The sequence below is a fragment of the Pelophylax lessonae genome (assembly GCF_965119305.1).
Source record: "Pelophylax lessonae genome assembly, chromosome: 4".
NCBI lineage: Eukaryota > Metazoa > Chordata > Amphibia > Anura > Ranidae > Pelophylax > Pelophylax lessonae.
The window spans coordinates 505684387-505701504 of record NC_138771.1 but is presented as its reverse complement, the minus strand read 5'-3'; the positions used below and the strand labels follow the sequence as shown (position 1 = coordinate 505701504).

Genomic DNA, 17118 nt, shown 5'->3' with positions numbered 1-17118 from the left:
AGCCAATTTTCAGAGTGTGAACCCAGCTTTAGGTGTGAGCTGGAATTCCACTTTCAGGGAAGGAAGTCTATTTCCTGCAAGATTAGACATGTAAGGTTTACTTCACTTGGTGTGAGTCAGGAGTTTTTCATCCCTAGGTGCTTCTCTGTGGGACTAATTTTCCTACAGTTGGGTCTGGACCAGCGTCTGGCTCTCAGCAGTATCGAAGGTCAAGTCTCAGATCTGTCTATTCTGTTTTAGAGAAGGCAAGTCAAAACTCAACCAAGCTTAAATCTACTCCCACCACAGCGAATGCTACTTTCAGGAAGACAGATTCCTTTTTGTCATTTCAGAGGGGCCCCGGAAGGACACCCCGGCTTCTCATTCTACCATCTCTAGGTAGCTCAGACAGAACATCATTGAAGCTTATTGTCTCAAGCTTGGGTTCCACCCTCTGCTGCTAAGACTCACTCTACTACAGTATCTCACAAAACTGAGTACACCCCTCACATTTTTGTAAATATTTTATTATATCTTTTCATGTGACAACACTGAAGAAAGTAGTGAGTGTACAGCTTGTATAGAAGGGTAAATTTGCTGTCACCTCAAAATAACTTGGCACACAGCCATTTATGTCTAAACCGCGGGCAACAAAAGTGAGTACACCGCTAAGTGCAAATGTCCAAATTGGGCCCAAAGTGTCAATATTTTATGTGGCCACCATTATTTTCCAGCACTGTTTTAATCCTCTTGGACATGGAGTTCACCAAAGCTTTACAGGTTGCCACTGGAGTCCTCTTCCACTTCTCCATGGCGACATCACTGAGCTGGTGGATGTTAAAGACCTTGCGCTCATCCACCTTCTGTTTGAGGATTACCCACAGATGCTGAATAGGGTTTAGGTCTGGAGACATGCTTGGCCAGTCCATCACCTTTGCCCTCAGCTTCTTTAGCAAGGCAGTGGTAGTCGTGTAGGTGTGTTTGAGGTCGTTGGATTACTGCTCTGCGGCCCAGTCTCTGAAGGGAGGGGATCATGCTCTGCTTCAGTATGTCACAGTACATGTTGGCATTCATGGTTCCCTCAATGAACTGTAGCTCCCCAGTGCCGGCAGCACTCATCCAACCCTAAACTATGACACTCTCATCGCCATGCTTAAATGTAGGCAAGACACACTTGTCTTTGTACTCCTCACCTGGTTGCCGCCACACACACTTGACACCATCTGAACCCAACAAGTTTACCTTGGTCTCATCAGACCACAGAACATGGTTCCAGTAATCCATGTCCTTAGTCTGCTTGTCTTCAGCAAACTGTGGGCTTTCTTGTGCATCATCTTTAGAAGAGGCTTCCTTCTGGGACGACAGCCATGCAGACCAATTTGATGCAGCGTACGGCATATGGTCTGAGCACTGACAGGCTGACCCGTTATGTTGCTGGCAGCACTCATACATCTATTTCCCAAAGACAACCTCTGGATTGGTTGACCATGGCGAGGCCTGTTCTGAGTGGAACCTGTCCTGTTAAACCACTGTATGGTCTTGGCCACCATGCTGCAGCTCAGTTTCAGGGTCTTGGCAATCTTCTTATAGCCTAGGCCATCTTCATGTAGAGCAGCAAAAATTATTTTTTTCAGATCCTCAGAGAGTTCTTTGCCATGAGGTTCCATGTTGAACTTCCAGTGACCAGTATGGGAGAGTGAGAGTGATAACACCAAATTTAACACACCTGCTCCCCATTCACACCTGAGACCTTGTAACACTAACGTGTCACATGACCCCGGGGAGGGAAATGGCTTATTGGGCCCAATTTGGATATTTTCACTTGGATGTATACTCACTTTTGTTGCCAGTGGTTTAGACATTAATGGTTCTGTGTTGAGTTATTTTGAGGGGACAGCAAATTTACACTGTTATACAAGCTGTACACTCACTACTTTACATTGTAGCAAAGTGTCATTTCTTCAGTGTTGTCACATGAAAAGACATAATAAAATATTTACAAAAATGTGAGGGGTGCACTCACTTTTGTGAGATACTGTAGGTCTGTGAACAATTTTTTGGGCTTTTTGGCATCGAGCAACTGATTTCTCAGATTTGTACAGCTGCCACCTGGCCTTTCTTTCACAAGTTCTCTAAGTTTTACCATATGGATGCTTCTGCTTCATCTGATGCCAGTTTTGAGCATAGGGTCCTTCTGGAAGCTCTTGATCTGCAGGCAGCCCCCAGTTTTTTTTTTAATATTGAACCTGTTAGCATTTGTTGTATTGCTCAACTCTCTGTTGGACTAATTTTGGATGTCCCAAAAGGTTAAATTCTCCCTGTGTCCCTTAATGGACAAGAAAGAAAATAGGATTTTTGTACTCACCATAAAATAATTTTCTTGTAGTCTACTGTGTGATAGAGGTCCCACCTCTCTGTGTTTATGATCATGTTCTTGGTACTGTTTTGCTGCAAAACTAAGGCATGCTGATAGTAGTAGGAAGGATTACCTTGGGCCTGTAGGCAGCAGTACAATCTAAAGATGAAAGACCTCCTGTATCCCCCAAAAGTCTGTGACAAAAGGATTTTGCAGTGAGTACAAAAATCCTATTTTTATACTATTTTTTTTTTTTTTTACACAATAAACTAAAGAGTTCTTTTTTCTAAAAAGGGTTCAACAAAACAACTTTAATATAATTTATTTCAAGGCGGGAAGATTAGTTCATTGTTATCCCCAAAAAAACTGATATCTTATTCTTCTCATTGTATTAAAATAGTTTGCCCAGAGTCTGCACATTTACAGGTGATAGAAAATGCTAGAAAGAGTCCAAAATGGTAAAAATCGATCTGTGTTCTGTAAAATGACAGAATTCCTCACTGTGTGACAAAATATAGTTCATTACTGTCTTCCAGCCTTTCCATTTTCAACAGGGTCCGTTCTGCAAGGAAATAGCAAAAGTTCAACTGTATGTCTGTGCAACATTTGAACATAATAAAATAGTACATCTCTGCAATGCATGCATATTTTCCCATGTTTTGACACTTTAATAAGTGGTGCAAGTACAAAAAAATACCTGTTGATCCTGACAGAAATCCAGCAAGTTCCTAACTTCCTGTTTGAGCTGGCAACGCTGCCTCTGCTGCACTAATATTCCAAGCCCTTCCCAGTTAACCTTTGCAAGCACAGAGCGCCTTTTTGTTATGTTATGGAGATGAGAGAGGGAGAGGTTCTGTAGTCCAAACACACTTTCTGTCATAGGGTGACAACCCTCTTCTTTACAAATACAATATGATGAGTGAGCGTGGTCACCCCAGGACAAGAAGTGTGTCAAAAAAAAAAAGAAGAAAACAACCCCACCTCAGCGAATTAGAGAATGGTGCCTGTGCTGAGCAGCCAACCTCCTGTGTTCACAATGCAGCAGCACAGTCACTCGGTGGAAATCACTGGAGTAGCAATGTCTACTACAGCAATTTCCAGCTTCTGAAGGGATCCCAAAGTTATGGTATATGCACAGTTACATTGGTCCAAACTGAACGAATGTTACTATGTAAAAAAATTTACCCCCCCATGACCAGGCCATTTTTTTTTGCAATACGGCACTGCGGTACCTTAACAGGCAGTTGTGTGGTCATTCAATGCTGTACCTAAATAAAATTGATATAATTATAAATATTTCCCACAAATAGAGCTTTCTTTTAGTGGTATTTGATCACCACTGCATTTTTATTTTTTGCGCTATAACTGAAAAAATACAATTTTGAAAAAAAAAAAAAAAAAAAACACACAAAAGTTTACTTTCTGCTTTAAAAGATATCCAATAGGATAATAGAAAAACTGAAATTCCTTCATAAATTTAGGTCAATATGTATTCTAATACATATTTTTGGTAGCAAATCCAATAAGCGTATATTGATTGGTTTGTGCAAACGGTAAAGCGTTTACAAACTATGGTATAATTTTTGTAAGAACTTCTGACAGTCGCAGCCCGTTCAGTATTTCTTCACCATTGGGTAATGCGCCCTCTTTGCAGGAGCAGGCTAGGTAGTGAAAAGGTTAACAAGCAAAGCTTTACAACAAGACACACCTCTTGGGGGCTGTCTCTCAGACATTACCCATCAGCCACTTGGTGCTGCTCTCCAGTTTCTTAGCAAGCAGTACAGGAAGGCAATCAACCCCAAAAAATAGAAGGGCGGGGGCCTGCGACTGTCAGAGGACTCAGAGAAAAGAATTTTCCGATAAGTTCTTACAAAAATTCTATTTTCTCTTACGTCCTCTGACAGTCGCAGCCCGTTCAGTATTCCTTCTCCATTGGGATGTCCCAAAGCAGTGCAGGTGTGAGGGGTGGGAAGACGCAAACAAAGAAAAGGCAACGTGTCGACAAGGCCAGAGAGAAAACTGTGCCAACAGGGCAACAGAAGCTCAACAGGAGCCAACCCCAGAAGAAATTCACCCCAAGAAGAGATAGAACACATCTCTTCAAACAACCGCCACGCTCAAAACTTTGTTGCCAAAAGAAGCACCCGCGGATGCCATTACATCAGGTTTTTAGAATTTTGTGAAAGTGCGCACAGACGACCATGTCGACGCTTGCACACCTAAGCCACAGAAGCCTGATGGCAAAAAGCCCAAGAGGCACCGACGGCTCTAGTAGGGTGTGCCCTCACAGGGAAAGGAGGTACCTGACCCTTAAGTGAATAGGCCTGAACATAGTCTGTCTGATCCATTTGGAAATAGTTGCAGCGGACGCAGCCGAACCTTTCGGAGGTCCCTCGGGAAGGACAAACAGGGAATCAGACTTCCTAAAGGACTCCGTGGCAGACAGGTAAACCCTGATTGCCCGGACCACATCCAACGAATGCAAGGCAAATTCCTTGGGATGCTTGGGCTTCGCACAAAGCGAAGGCAAAACAATATCTTGATTGAGGTGGAAAGCAGATACCACCTTAGGGACAAACTACGGATTGGGTCGCAGGACCACTTTATCCATATGAACAACCAGATAAGGCGAATGGCAAGACTGAGCCGCCAATGCAGACACTCTGCGAGCAGAGGTGATAGCCACCAGAAAAACAACTTTCTGGGACAACACAGGCAGAACTATTTCTCGGATGTTCTCAAAGGGAGGCCGTTGTAAATCGGACAAAAATCAAATTCAGGTCCCACGGAGGCAAAGCCTTCCGCGGGGCAGCCGGATGACGCACCCCTTGAATAAAAGGTGCGAATCAAGAGATTAGTCTCCAAGGGCCGCTGGAAGAAAAAAATTTCTAAGGCCGACAACTGACCTTTGATCGTGCCCAGCGCCAAGCGCTGATCCACACCCTCCTGCAGGAAGGGCAAAATCCTCGCCACCGAAAAGGAGCGAGGATGAAACCTTTGCAACTCACACCAGGCAAAATACGCCTTCCAGGTACGATGGCAAACCTTCCTGGAGGTAGCCTTCCGAGCCTTCAGAAAGGTAGGAATGACAGCATCCGAGAGACCCTTGTTTCTCAACACTTGGCTATTAACAGCCACGCCGTTAAAGCCAGGGACTGTAAAGCAGGATGGAAGATCAGCCCCTGAAACAGAAGATCTTCTCTGAGCGGAAGCCACCAGGGAGTCTCAAAGACCATCTGCATGAGGTCCGCGTACCAAAACAGACGAGGCCAGTCTGGAGCCATCAGAATCACTGGCACCGGTTCTGACGCCAACCTGCAGAGGAACCTGGACAATAGTTGAATCGGAGGAAAGGCATAAATCAGCCAGTACCCGAGCCAGGGCACCACCAACGCGTCCATGGCGTCCGCCGGAGGATCGCGAGTTCAGGCCACAAACCTTCCCACCTTTTTGTTGAGCCGAGACGCAAACAAATCCACATCCGGGGTCCCCCACTGGGCAAGCAGGAGATGAAACCCCTCAGGATGCAGGGACTATTCTCCCTGATCCAAGGACTGACGACTCAGATAGTTCGCCTGTCAGTTTTCCACTCCCGGAATGTGAACAGCTGAAAACGCTGGAAAATGTGCCTCCGTGGCCGCCCGGGCACTCTAGGTGCCCCCTTGGTGATTGTTGGAAGCCACCGCCATGGCTCTGTCTGTTTGAACACAAACCGGGCGACCGTGCAGCCGAGTCGACTAATGGAACAAGCAAAGCTCGATTGCCCGGAGCTCCAAGACATTGATTGGCAGGGAAGATTCCGCCGCCGACCACGTCTCCTGGGCACACAGGGCACACAGAGTGTCCAGTACACCGCCCAAGCCTGAAAAGCTGGTATCTGTGGTGATCACCGTCCACATCAGAGGCAGGAAAGACTTGCCCTGGGACAGTGTGGGTGACAGGAGCCAACACAAAAGGTCCGTCCTCGTGAAACGTCTCAAACCGATCCTCCTATCCAAGAACTGAGGATCCTTGTCCCACCTGGCAACAATCTCCGCTTGCAGAGTTCTCGTGTGAAACCGAGCAAACGGGATGGCTTTGAATGCCGAAACCCTCAGACCCAGGGACCGCATGCAGGCCCGTAGAGAGGAGAGATCGTTGTCCCTGAGAGACCTAATCTCACTCTGCAAGATTTGAAATTTTTCCTCCGGAAGAAAAACTCGCGCTTGAGCGGAATCCAGGACCATCCCCGAGTTAAGTGAGGCAAACGGATGGGGTCAGTGCCGACTTCTGAAATTAGATGGTCTATCTGAAAACTTCTGGAGCGTCTGAACTGCCGCAGACAGATCATTCAATAGAGTGGCATCCAAGCTCACCCTCAACAGGAGGTAGTATAGATAACCGAGGACCGCAATCCCCCTCTTGCACAGCAAGGCCAGCCCCGGGGCTAAGACCTTGGTAAATACCCTGGGAGCCAAAACCAGACCAAAGGGTAATGCCACAAATTGAAAATGGTCCTCTGTCCCCGCGAAGCGGAGACACCGCTGATGACCTTCGTAGATAGGAATGTACAGATACGCATCGATGGAGGAGAGAAAATCTCCCTGATATAAAGACGTCACCACCGACCGGATGGATCCCATCCGGGGACTTTTGCACCCGCACAAAGTGGTTCAGAGACTTGAGGTCCAGAATCAGACGCACTTTGCCCTCTTTTCTGGGCACCGTGAACAGGTTGGAATAGAACCTGTGGGACCTGTCCCTCTGAGGGACAGGTACAAAGACTCCTTGGGCAAGAAGATCTTGCACAGCCCCCTTTAGATCCCTCAAACGATCAGGAGACATACGGAGATGGAAAGAACCTGTCTGTGGGGCGAGATCGAAACTCGATCTTATACCCTGAGCGAATCAGTTTGTGAACCCACCTGTCCCAAATTTTGGATGGCCAAGGCTCCTGAAAGTAATGCAGAAATCCCTCCACCTCTGAAACGGGTGAGGGCATCCCTTCAGGCAGAGGAGGACTGGGCCGCCGTACCGGACTGACCAGCCTTGGGCTTCCCGGACCACCCACGATGAGCCTTGAAGGAAGGACCCCGCTTAGTGCGGGGTGAATTTCCCGTAGAGGTTTGGGGTAAAAAGGTGCTCTTCCCTCCCGTAAGACCCTTGATCAACTCATCCGAGGTATCACCAAAAAGTCGATCTTCCATATAAGGGACATCAGACAGTCTTTTTTGGAAGCGTGGTCAGCCGACCAGCTCTTTAGCCAAATAATGTGGCAGATTGCGACCCCAACCGCAGATAACCGTGTGACCAAAGGAGCCTCGTCCAGGACCGCGTCACATAGGTACGTCACGGCCTGGGCCATTTGATCCACCAGGTCAAGGACAGTCGGAGGGACCGATTCCGCCACTAAGGTGCGCCTAAGCACATTGAACCATTCAGTGATCATATGTAAAAATCACAGAAGCGAACACAGGTTTGAGCGGAGAGCCCGCCACAAATACCAGGACATCCACGTGGATGTATCCAACCAGGACACAGTGTGGTCCACTGTAGGTGACGCTGTCTAACGAGTGTTGACCGGGTCCGCAAAGGGGTAGCGGTGTTGAAACAGCTTAGGCACCACCAGCATATGCTTGATGCGACGCCACTGTTTGTTCACGGTTTTGTGAAACTCCTCGGGACAGGGGAAAACCTGACCTGATTTCTGGGCTTTTCAGGACCCGAAGGAAACCCGTTTACCTGACTGGATGGGCTCATCATCAATATTCAAAGTCTCCCTGACAGACTGAATAAGTGCTACCAACATAGCGCGTTCCCGCCCTGCAAGCGGAGGAGGACTCCTCCTTCTCCCCTTCCAAGTGCGAGGACTGGAACCCCTCAGGAAGGGGGCATTGTCCGTGGCACCAAAGAAGGCTCTGAGTCAGAAGGCTGGAAAGGCCACAGGCTGTTTTTGAACAGTGCATTCAGACATCAGCAGATCAACCTCTGACGCCAAAGTCACAATTGCAGCAGAGAAGGAAGCCATGGACGTTGTTTCAGGAGTTCCCAAAGCAACAACCAGGTCTGTGGGAAATTTGCTAACCAGGGACTCCATTTTTTAAATAAAAATATTTTTGGACACTGGCCTTTTAAATCTGCGATTTCCGCGGTCCTCACCGCAAATATGCACTGCCGCCGGGGTCCCCTTTTAAATGATGCAGAAATCAGAAACAGCACAGTTTTTAGGGTGAAATGCCTGAAAAAACAGAAGAAAACAGCCCCACAGTGTAAAGTACCAGACCCATTAACGAGCTGCTGCAGTAGAAGGAAGCCAAAAGGAAGTGACCTCAATCACTAGAGGCCGATGTAGCGCCCTGAGTCACAGTAATATGGATGCCCATTACATTTAATGCACTCGTAAAATGGCCGCTGCCCTTACTAGGCGGCCGCCCATAGCCAAATGCCTAGAAAATGGCTGCTGCCCACACAGGGAAGCCAGATAGGCTGCCCTCACCCAAAATGGCGGCCGATCAAACAGCGCCAAAGTCAGGAAAAAACCCAGGAGCTGGCCACCGCGGGGATCCCTCAGAGACCCCCCAGGACAAGTAATAAGCCCCCACACCCTCCACCGGGCAGTGTTCACCGCAGAGCGCACCCCCATATAGGCAAGGGGGGACACTACAGAGACCGCAATTTCTGCCTTCCCCTAGGAGTGGGCCCACATGACTCCCCCACAGGCAACTGTCCCAGGTACACAGGGGTAGCAGCACTCACCATACCACGGACCGCGGGCTCTGCTCCGACATGGAACACCTCCCACCCTAAATGGGGGCGTCCTCAGCCAGAAAGGGACGCTGCAAGACAGGGCTTTCTGGAGTTGAGACATCCCGGCGAAGAGAAGCTCTCCGCAGGCTCGTCCCCATCCACAGGGGCACCGTCGTGGCGAGGCCTGGGCGTACCAATAACCTGCGCACGCTCGTTGGCAGGCTGGGACACCGTAAGGATCTAGATTATCCAGTGCGAGGCCCAGCTCTGCTGTCGCTTGTAGTCTTCCAGGAGGATCCCCCTGACTAACTAGCGATAGTGAGTGAGAAAATAAAATAAAAACATCTTTAAAGAAAATAAAAAAACTGAGACAAGGCGTCTCAGCAGGGTACCCTAGTCCTACTCCTGAGCTAGGCAGCAAGAAACTGTAGAGCAGCACCAAGTGGATGATGGGTAATGTCTGAGGGACAGCCCCCAAGAGGTGTGTCTTGTTGTAAAGCTTTGCTTGTTAACCTTTTCACTACCTAGCCTGCTCCTTCAGAGAGGGCGCATTACCCAATGGTGAAGGAATACTGAACAGGCTGCGACTGTCAGAGGACGTAAGAAAAATATATATACTGGAATTTCTTATTTATTTTATTATACTAGTAATGGCGGCGATCAGCCACTTATAGCGGGACTGCGATATTGCGGTGGACACTTGGACACTAACTGACACTTTGTGGGAACCAGTGACACTAATACAGTGATCAGTGCTAAAAATATGCACTGTCACTGTACCATTGACATTGGCTGGGAAGGAGTTAAACGTCTAGGGCGATCAAAGGGTAACTGTGTGCCTAGCCAGTGTTTTACTGTACTAGGTGTGCAGCTTTTACTCAGGGAAGAGATGGATTTTATTCCCTGTTTTCCAGGGACACAAAATCCATCCCTTCCCCCTTGTCAGAACAGAGATCTGCCGGCTTTCTTTTTTTTTTTTTTTTTTTTTTAAGCAGAGCTCCATTCTGTGTCTCTGCCTGACAATCAGCAGGTGCTGAGGGACATCCAGTACTTGTGCTGCTGTGAGCAAAACTCCTAGGCGAAATGCAGAATCATGTATTTATACACACAGGATTCTACACAGTAGGGCAACCCTGTGACAGTATATCTGCTATAGGGCGATCCTTAAAGTGGTAGCATACTCCGCTTTTTAACTTTCACCTACAGGTAAGCCTATAATAAGGCTTACCTGTAGGTAAAATTAAAATCTCTTAAACCTGCACGGTTTAGGAGATAATCGCCCCGCATGCAGCTGCTGACACCAGCGGCGCATGCGCTCTGAAGGTCCGGCGTAACTTGCCGAACCTTCAGAGCTCCTTGCTGGAAAGTGACGTCATCGCGGCTCCAGCCACTCACAGCGCCGGAGCCGCTGAACCCGGAAGAGACGCTGAGGGAACATGTCAGCTGCCTCAGCGGTGTCCGGGCGACCGTGTCAGAGCTTTGTTCTAAGGTAAATATTTCATAATGTGCTAGTATGGGATGCATATTAGCTCATTATTCCTTTGTCCTGCAGGGTTTGTTTTTTTTTTTTTGAGGATACAACCGCTTTAAGCGGAAATGAATGCAGACCTTTTGTGCATTTTAGATCTGCCTGAAGTTAAGATTTAAATGTAACAAAGTTCTTTTATTGCTCACATGTTCTGCTTTACACTGCTCAGACAGCATGGGGCCGATGCAGTGTCAGAAGATGTGGTTGCCTGCTGGGAGAAGATGATGTTGGACAGGCTCATACTGGCCACATCCATACAAGTCAGCTTGACAAAGGCAATGTCCCCTGCCTTCATCTCTGTGCAGACATTCACGCCTTCTGACTGGTCCTCTGCAAACTATGTTCATCTTCCCTGCAACTCTCACCCGTTTTCTTCCTTTAGGTGTTGGTACAGTTCAGCCTTGTTGTTGACAGAATTCGTACGTCCGAAAAACTCCTGATGTTTCCTGGAATTGACAGCGTTAATTCTTGAGCTCCACAGAGATAGCAGGGACATGGGACCTGTAGACATCAGGAGAAATTAAATCAACTTTGGAGCATTTATCAAAAATTTAGTTAAAAAATAAAATGTTATATAGTTACATAGTTTTCTACTCTATCACTCTATCAAATCACGTATTCATTTATATTAATTAACCCTCTCTCAGGACCACCAAGGCCTAGATGCCCTGGACACATTTACTAGGACCAGCATGTGCAAGTTACGTTCGCTATAATTATGCAACTAATTTGGATAGCTAAAAATATCTAATATTTTTAAGGATACATAAGGCTTTTATTTTGTTTTAAAGTTTTAATACAAAATATATGTTTTTTTATTGTAGCCTGACAAATGTGAAAAAATGTTGGAAAAACTTTTAAATGTTTTTAATGTTATTATTAATGTAATTGTATCTTACAAATATAGTATTAAACAGATGACCTCTGCCACCTTTAGGCTGCAGTGGTATCTGCAGTGCCCTGTTCAGCCTCCAGTCTGACCTAGTGATTAGATGGTCATGAATCACCTCAATTACCAGTGGGGTTTACATATGCCCAGCATGGGGCTTTGAAAAATGGCAATCGAATGATAATCTACAGAATGGGGATGAAAAGGGTTTAAAGATACCAGGCCTCTTCGCACCCCAGTAAAAATTGGGCTCATACCTTTTTAATTCTGCCAAGTGAAACCATTGCATATGCCTGGAAGACCCCGTCTGTTGCTATCTAGGGGGTGAAAACCAGACTGATTGCACTGATGGTTAATGAGCAGATTTCCAGTATATTGAGAAATTTGCATGCAAACTTTTTGAAAATCTGGGAACCTTGGATAAGTTACTCCTTGCCATCCCTGCCCTCGACTAACTATGGTCGACTTTAAACGTTGTTTGCACAGGTCCTGCGTCTGTGGTACTTGCCCTCTCTTAGGGCAGCTTTCCTCTTCGCTCTCTCTTTTCTTCTCTTGCTCTGTTTCCTCCCTTCATTCTTGTTATAAAGGCCATCAATCTAGATTGCTGTCCTTCAGAGAACAGAGTAATATAGCCTGTGATATCTGCCTAATTCTTAACCTGACCCTCTATGGTCCTGGTAACAGTTTACGGTTATGTGACTCATTACGCGTTCATACTCTGTTTCTTTACATGCCTGTTCGATGTCGCCCCTGCGTGGGTAAACCATGGCTTGTTATGATTCTTGAAACTTCAATAAAAATATTAAAACAGAAAAGGGTTTAAAGAATATATATTTTTGTATTTGTTAAAAACATACTATAGAAGCAAACGGGGCATTTAGACTTCATGTTGTCCTGAGATCATATGAGTAAAGACTGAGCTGGCTCTACCCCATTTGTCACACAGTTGTTTTTGCAAAATCTATACTACACTACAGGATAAATTTTGCTGTCATCTCTATGTAAAAAAACTAGAATACAACTGTGCAGACACCACCACACAAGAGAAACAGGAGATGGTTTTATATCGCCTGATCTAGAGAGTATTGTGACTTATCTAAATAACCCTGAGCTGCTTCTTGCTACAGTTATCTTGTAGGCCCCATGTCACTGGAAAAAGTAACTTTTTGTAAAGTTTTTTTTAAGTTAGTGTTTGCTGCCCTGCTATTTGTGTCACCTTATCTATTGACCTGCATGTACAGTATCGGTTAGTAACTATGGTCCTGGATGTTGCTCAGAAAAGTCATGGTGGGTGTGCCCTCATTTCTGTACAGATTATACTTTTTTATAGGAGCTGATGGTAAAACTTTGTCCTGGGGCATTGTTAGTGATGACAGCAAACAACTGGCTATCGTCTGAACCTTTAGGGAAAAAAATGCTCCACATTGGTGGAAAATCACACAGAAGAAATTGTTTTATGGGGCAGACATTTTAAAGTATTACAAAAATTGTCTGCATCCCTCCATAAACAGATAAACAGTAAGATAAAAACAAGTCTGCCAATCCTTCCTCTACATCAGGAAATAAAGAGAGCATCCCTGCTGAAGGACTTCCTAGATAAACCAATCAACCACAAATGCAATAGTTTGAATTTAGATTAGCAAACTGAAAAAGGATTAGTCACTGTGCAGCACTACAAAGCAGTAGGCAGAGTACTCATTTATTTTCATGTGCATTAAAATTGACATACACGTGCTAATTTCCTATTTATACAATATATCACATTACATATTGATCACAAGAAAAATGTTTATAGGACTATAAAGTTCGCCTTCAGACACTTTGATAAAGGATAAATCCAGCCGTTTCCCACACTGACCTTTCGTTTTCTCTATGGGGGTGACCTCCTCTATTGCAATATGTGGCTTTTTGTTGGGGGGCTCTGGAGAATCAGGAGAGTCCTTTATAATCTCAGCCTCTGCCAGGTCCTCCTTTTCCCGATCTACTGACGTTTTCATCCTAAAATAACAAATTGATTATGTTTACTTCATCCAAAGTTACAGTTTCATACCTGGAATCCTTAATACTCCAGGAAATTGTCAAATCCCTAGTGATGAGTAGATCCTGGTCATCTGCACCATACACAGGTTACTAAGGGCTTTCTGCATTGGAAATGGCAGTGTCATCCCAATGGTCCAATCCCATCATGATAAAAATTAGGCTAAGGATTGAGGAACTTCCTTAAGATGTTGCAGTAAGTTAGTGCAAGGGAGATTTTAAAGAATTATACATTTTTTAAAGCAATCCTGTCATTCGTCTAAAATAATCTAATCTTCAATTCCCTGCATTAGAAAAAACATTCATCTCTTCAATGGCCTAGGTCTTCTACCTTCCCTCAGTTCCAGTGCTGCAGCCTCCATTAGACACTCCAGTATTTGACACTTTTGGGAGTTTCAGGTGCCCGTTTTGTCAGCAACATGCTGTGGCCCTGTCCTCTGAGGACAGGAGAATTCTGTGTAATAAAACATTTAAAGGCAAGAGGGAATCGTTTATTGCACCCACTCGCAATCGCTGTGCAAGTAGGTGGGATGGAAATCTGAAATCCTCAAGAGATACAAGTTGTCAGTGGGCATTTTAAGTATCAAACATACACCCCTAGCTAAAATGTTGGGTTTGGACTCACTGAAGGGCAGCTATACTTTTAAAAGCAGATCTTCACTGCATCCAAGCACCATAAACCAAAAAAACGATTAAATTAATTTTTAACCACTTAAAGGGGTTGTAAATTCAGAAGGTTTTTTATCTTCATGCATTCTACACATCAAGATAAAAAGCCTTTTTGTGTGCAGCAGCCCCCCTAACACTTACCTGATGTCCCTCTCTGTCCAGCGATGTCCACGAGATTCTCCCTCCTGATTGGCTGAAACAAAACACTGTTAATCAAAAGCAGCAAACCAATCAGGGGAGAAGGGGGGCGGGCCAGGGCTCCTTGTCTGAATGGATACATGGAGCTGTGACTCGGCTCGGGTGCCCCCATAGCAAGCTGCTTGCTGTGGGGGCACTCAACAGGAGGGAGGGGCCAGGAGCACAGAAGAGGGACCCGAGAAGAGGAGGATCGGAGCTGCTCTTTGCAAATCCACTGCAAAGAGGAGGTAAGTATAGCATGTTTGTCTTTTGTATAGAAAAAAAAAATGAGACTTTACAATCACTTTAAGGATCAAGCCTATTTCTGACACATATTGTTTACAAGGTTTTATCAGTATTTTTTGCTAGAAAATTACTTAGAACCTCCAAAACATATATATTTAGCAAAGACCATAGAGAATAAAATGGAGATCCTTACAAAACATAACGCCACACCATATTTGCGCAGCGGTCTTACAAATGCAATGGTTTTTGGGAAAAATACACTTGTTTGTATTAAAAAATTAGAAAACAGTATAGTTAGCCCATTTTTTTTCTAGAATGGGAAAGATAATGTTACGCTGAGTAAATTGATACCCAACATGTCATGCTTTAACCAGTTTTGGACCGGAAGGATTTGCCGCCTTAATGACCAGGCCATTTTTTTGCTATTTGGCACTGCGTTACGTTGCGGTATTTTGTATGGTTTGCGCAAACGTTATCACGTCTACAAACTAGGGGAAAAAATGTATGTCATATTTATTTATTTATTTTTTACTAGTAATGGCGGCGATCTGCAATTTTTAGCGGGACTGCGACATTGCAGCGGGCAGATCGAACCCCTAACTGACATTTTTGACACTTTTTTTTTTGGGGGGGGGGACCAGTGACATTACCATAGTAATCAGTGGTAAAGATATGCACTGTTACTGTAATAATGACACTGGCAGGGAAGGGGTTAACCTAGAGGTGATCAAAGGGTTAATTGTGAGCCTAGGGGAGTGTTTTCTAACTGTGGGGGGAGGAACTTGTGAAATGATCATAGAGACCTGTGATCCTATATAGATCCTTTATAGAAGGGTCACAGGCACTCTGTGATCATTTCAGAGAGAACAACGGTCAGCTGTGTTTACAACAGCTGACCATCCTCCTCTCAGCGGGGAGTGATCACAGATGCCCGGCGGCAATCGCGGCCACCGGTCCAGTGGATCGGCATCCCTGCTCGCCCCCAAGCACCACTCCCGTGAACCAAAGTACCCCTACGTTGATTCGCGCAGCTGAACCAGGCTGCTGCAGTATATATGCAGCAGTCGGTCGGCAAGTGGAAAAAATTGCGCATGCTCGTGGAATGGCGAGTTAGATACCTTGCTTTTTGAAAACCTTTTACATATGTGAGCACGACTTGTGTATGAGTTCGGAAGGACGGGGCAAATTTTTCTTTTTTTCTTATTTTATACTTTTTATTTTTACACTGTCCCTTTAAAAAAAAAAAAAATTTAATCACTTTTTATTCCTAATAAAAGGAATGTAAACATCCCTTATAATAGAAATAAGCAGGACAGGACCTCAGATCTCACATTTACACTTAAAAGTAATAAAAAATAAATAAAAACGGTCCCTTTAAGCCGGAGGGCGGAAGTGACGTTTGAAGTCGCTCCGGTCCTCCAAAGGCATAGAGTCGAGTGGGGGCCCTCTTGCCCTCACTCGGCTTCCTGTCCATCTGTACATGAGATCAGATCGTTTCTGCTGCGGCTGATCTCTCCGGTAAGCAGTAGAAACGACCGTAAAGCCACCGCTGGGACCACTTTTACGTTAAGGCGGACCGCCCTCTGTTTAAAAATATACTGAGGTTATGGCAGCTATCAGCTGCCATAACCCCGGTATTTAATGCAAAGTAGTGACGTAAATACACTGTGGGCAGTCCGGAAGTGGTTACTATTCAAAGCAAATGCCCTCATCCATCCATCTCAACATGCTTTATTTTGTTGAGAAATCACTTTGAAAAACACCCCTGTAGCATTTCTGTTTGTGGCCATCTTGAGTAAGTGCAAATGATTAATGTAGCATTTACTTCCTAGAATCCATCTGCCCTTAGCTCCAGCATGCATGCAGGAGAGTGTTCTTAGCTAAAAAAAAAAACCCTCCTCCTCTCCTCCTGAAGACTGGGATTTATGACATCATTTGCCTAGGCAAGAAACCAGGAATTAACAGGAGAAATGTAAAGAAAACAGTTTAACACAAGAAAATATGATATATACGTTCCTATATATTTACTATTAATAGTATCATAAGGATTATAAATAATCAATGTTGATTGGGCGAGTGAAGTTCTACTCTGAAAATCTAAAAAGCCCCTCTCATCTTTCCCATACATACCTCAGGTCAGCGGGTGACCTGTTGCAGTTTTGATGGGTTACGCCAGGTGGCGCTCCTGTCCTCATTTCAACCAATGGGGCTGCATGGCACTGCTCATGTGCACCCTATTCTCCACAGGCCCTACTGGAAAAGCTGTAAAGTAAGTCTGCAGTTAAGAGAAAGCCTTGCCTTTAGGGTCTATGGAGTATAGGCTTTGGGTAAGCAGAAGGCAACATAAAACTTATTATGAAACAAGGTAAGGTATTTATAAATATAGATATCCTTTATATAGGGTAGGCTAAGTGATAGGTGGAGCATTTGGATAATGAATGGTCAAAAAGGGTTTCTTTGATCAGCCAGCAAATTAACTTTTTTGGAAAAATTAAAACGATCTTCACATTG

General features: G+C 45.1%; 1 protein-coding gene across 3 annotated transcripts in view; it reads right to left on the bottom strand.

Moving 5' to 3' along the window:
- Positions 1-2615: 2615 nt before the first annotated feature.
- INTS13 (integrator complex subunit 13) overlaps positions 2616-17118 on the bottom strand; it is a 56373-nt gene continuing 41870 nt past the window's right edge. Inside the window, exons 16-18 of one of the 3 annotated variants that reach the window (XM_082252925.1) lie at positions 13337-13476; positions 10955-11090; positions 2616-2897 (exon numbers count right to left, since the gene is read on the bottom strand). In XM_082252925.1, coding sequence (XP_082109051.1) covers positions 2858-2897; positions 10955-11090; positions 13337-13476 — 316 coding nt within the window. In that variant the 3' untranslated portion in view covers positions 2616-2857. Of the gene's footprint in view, positions 2898-10954; positions 11091-12023; positions 12267-13336; positions 13477-17118 lie in introns of those variants that run through there. The other 2 variants (XM_082252926.1, XM_082252927.1) reach the window with 2 other exon arrangements.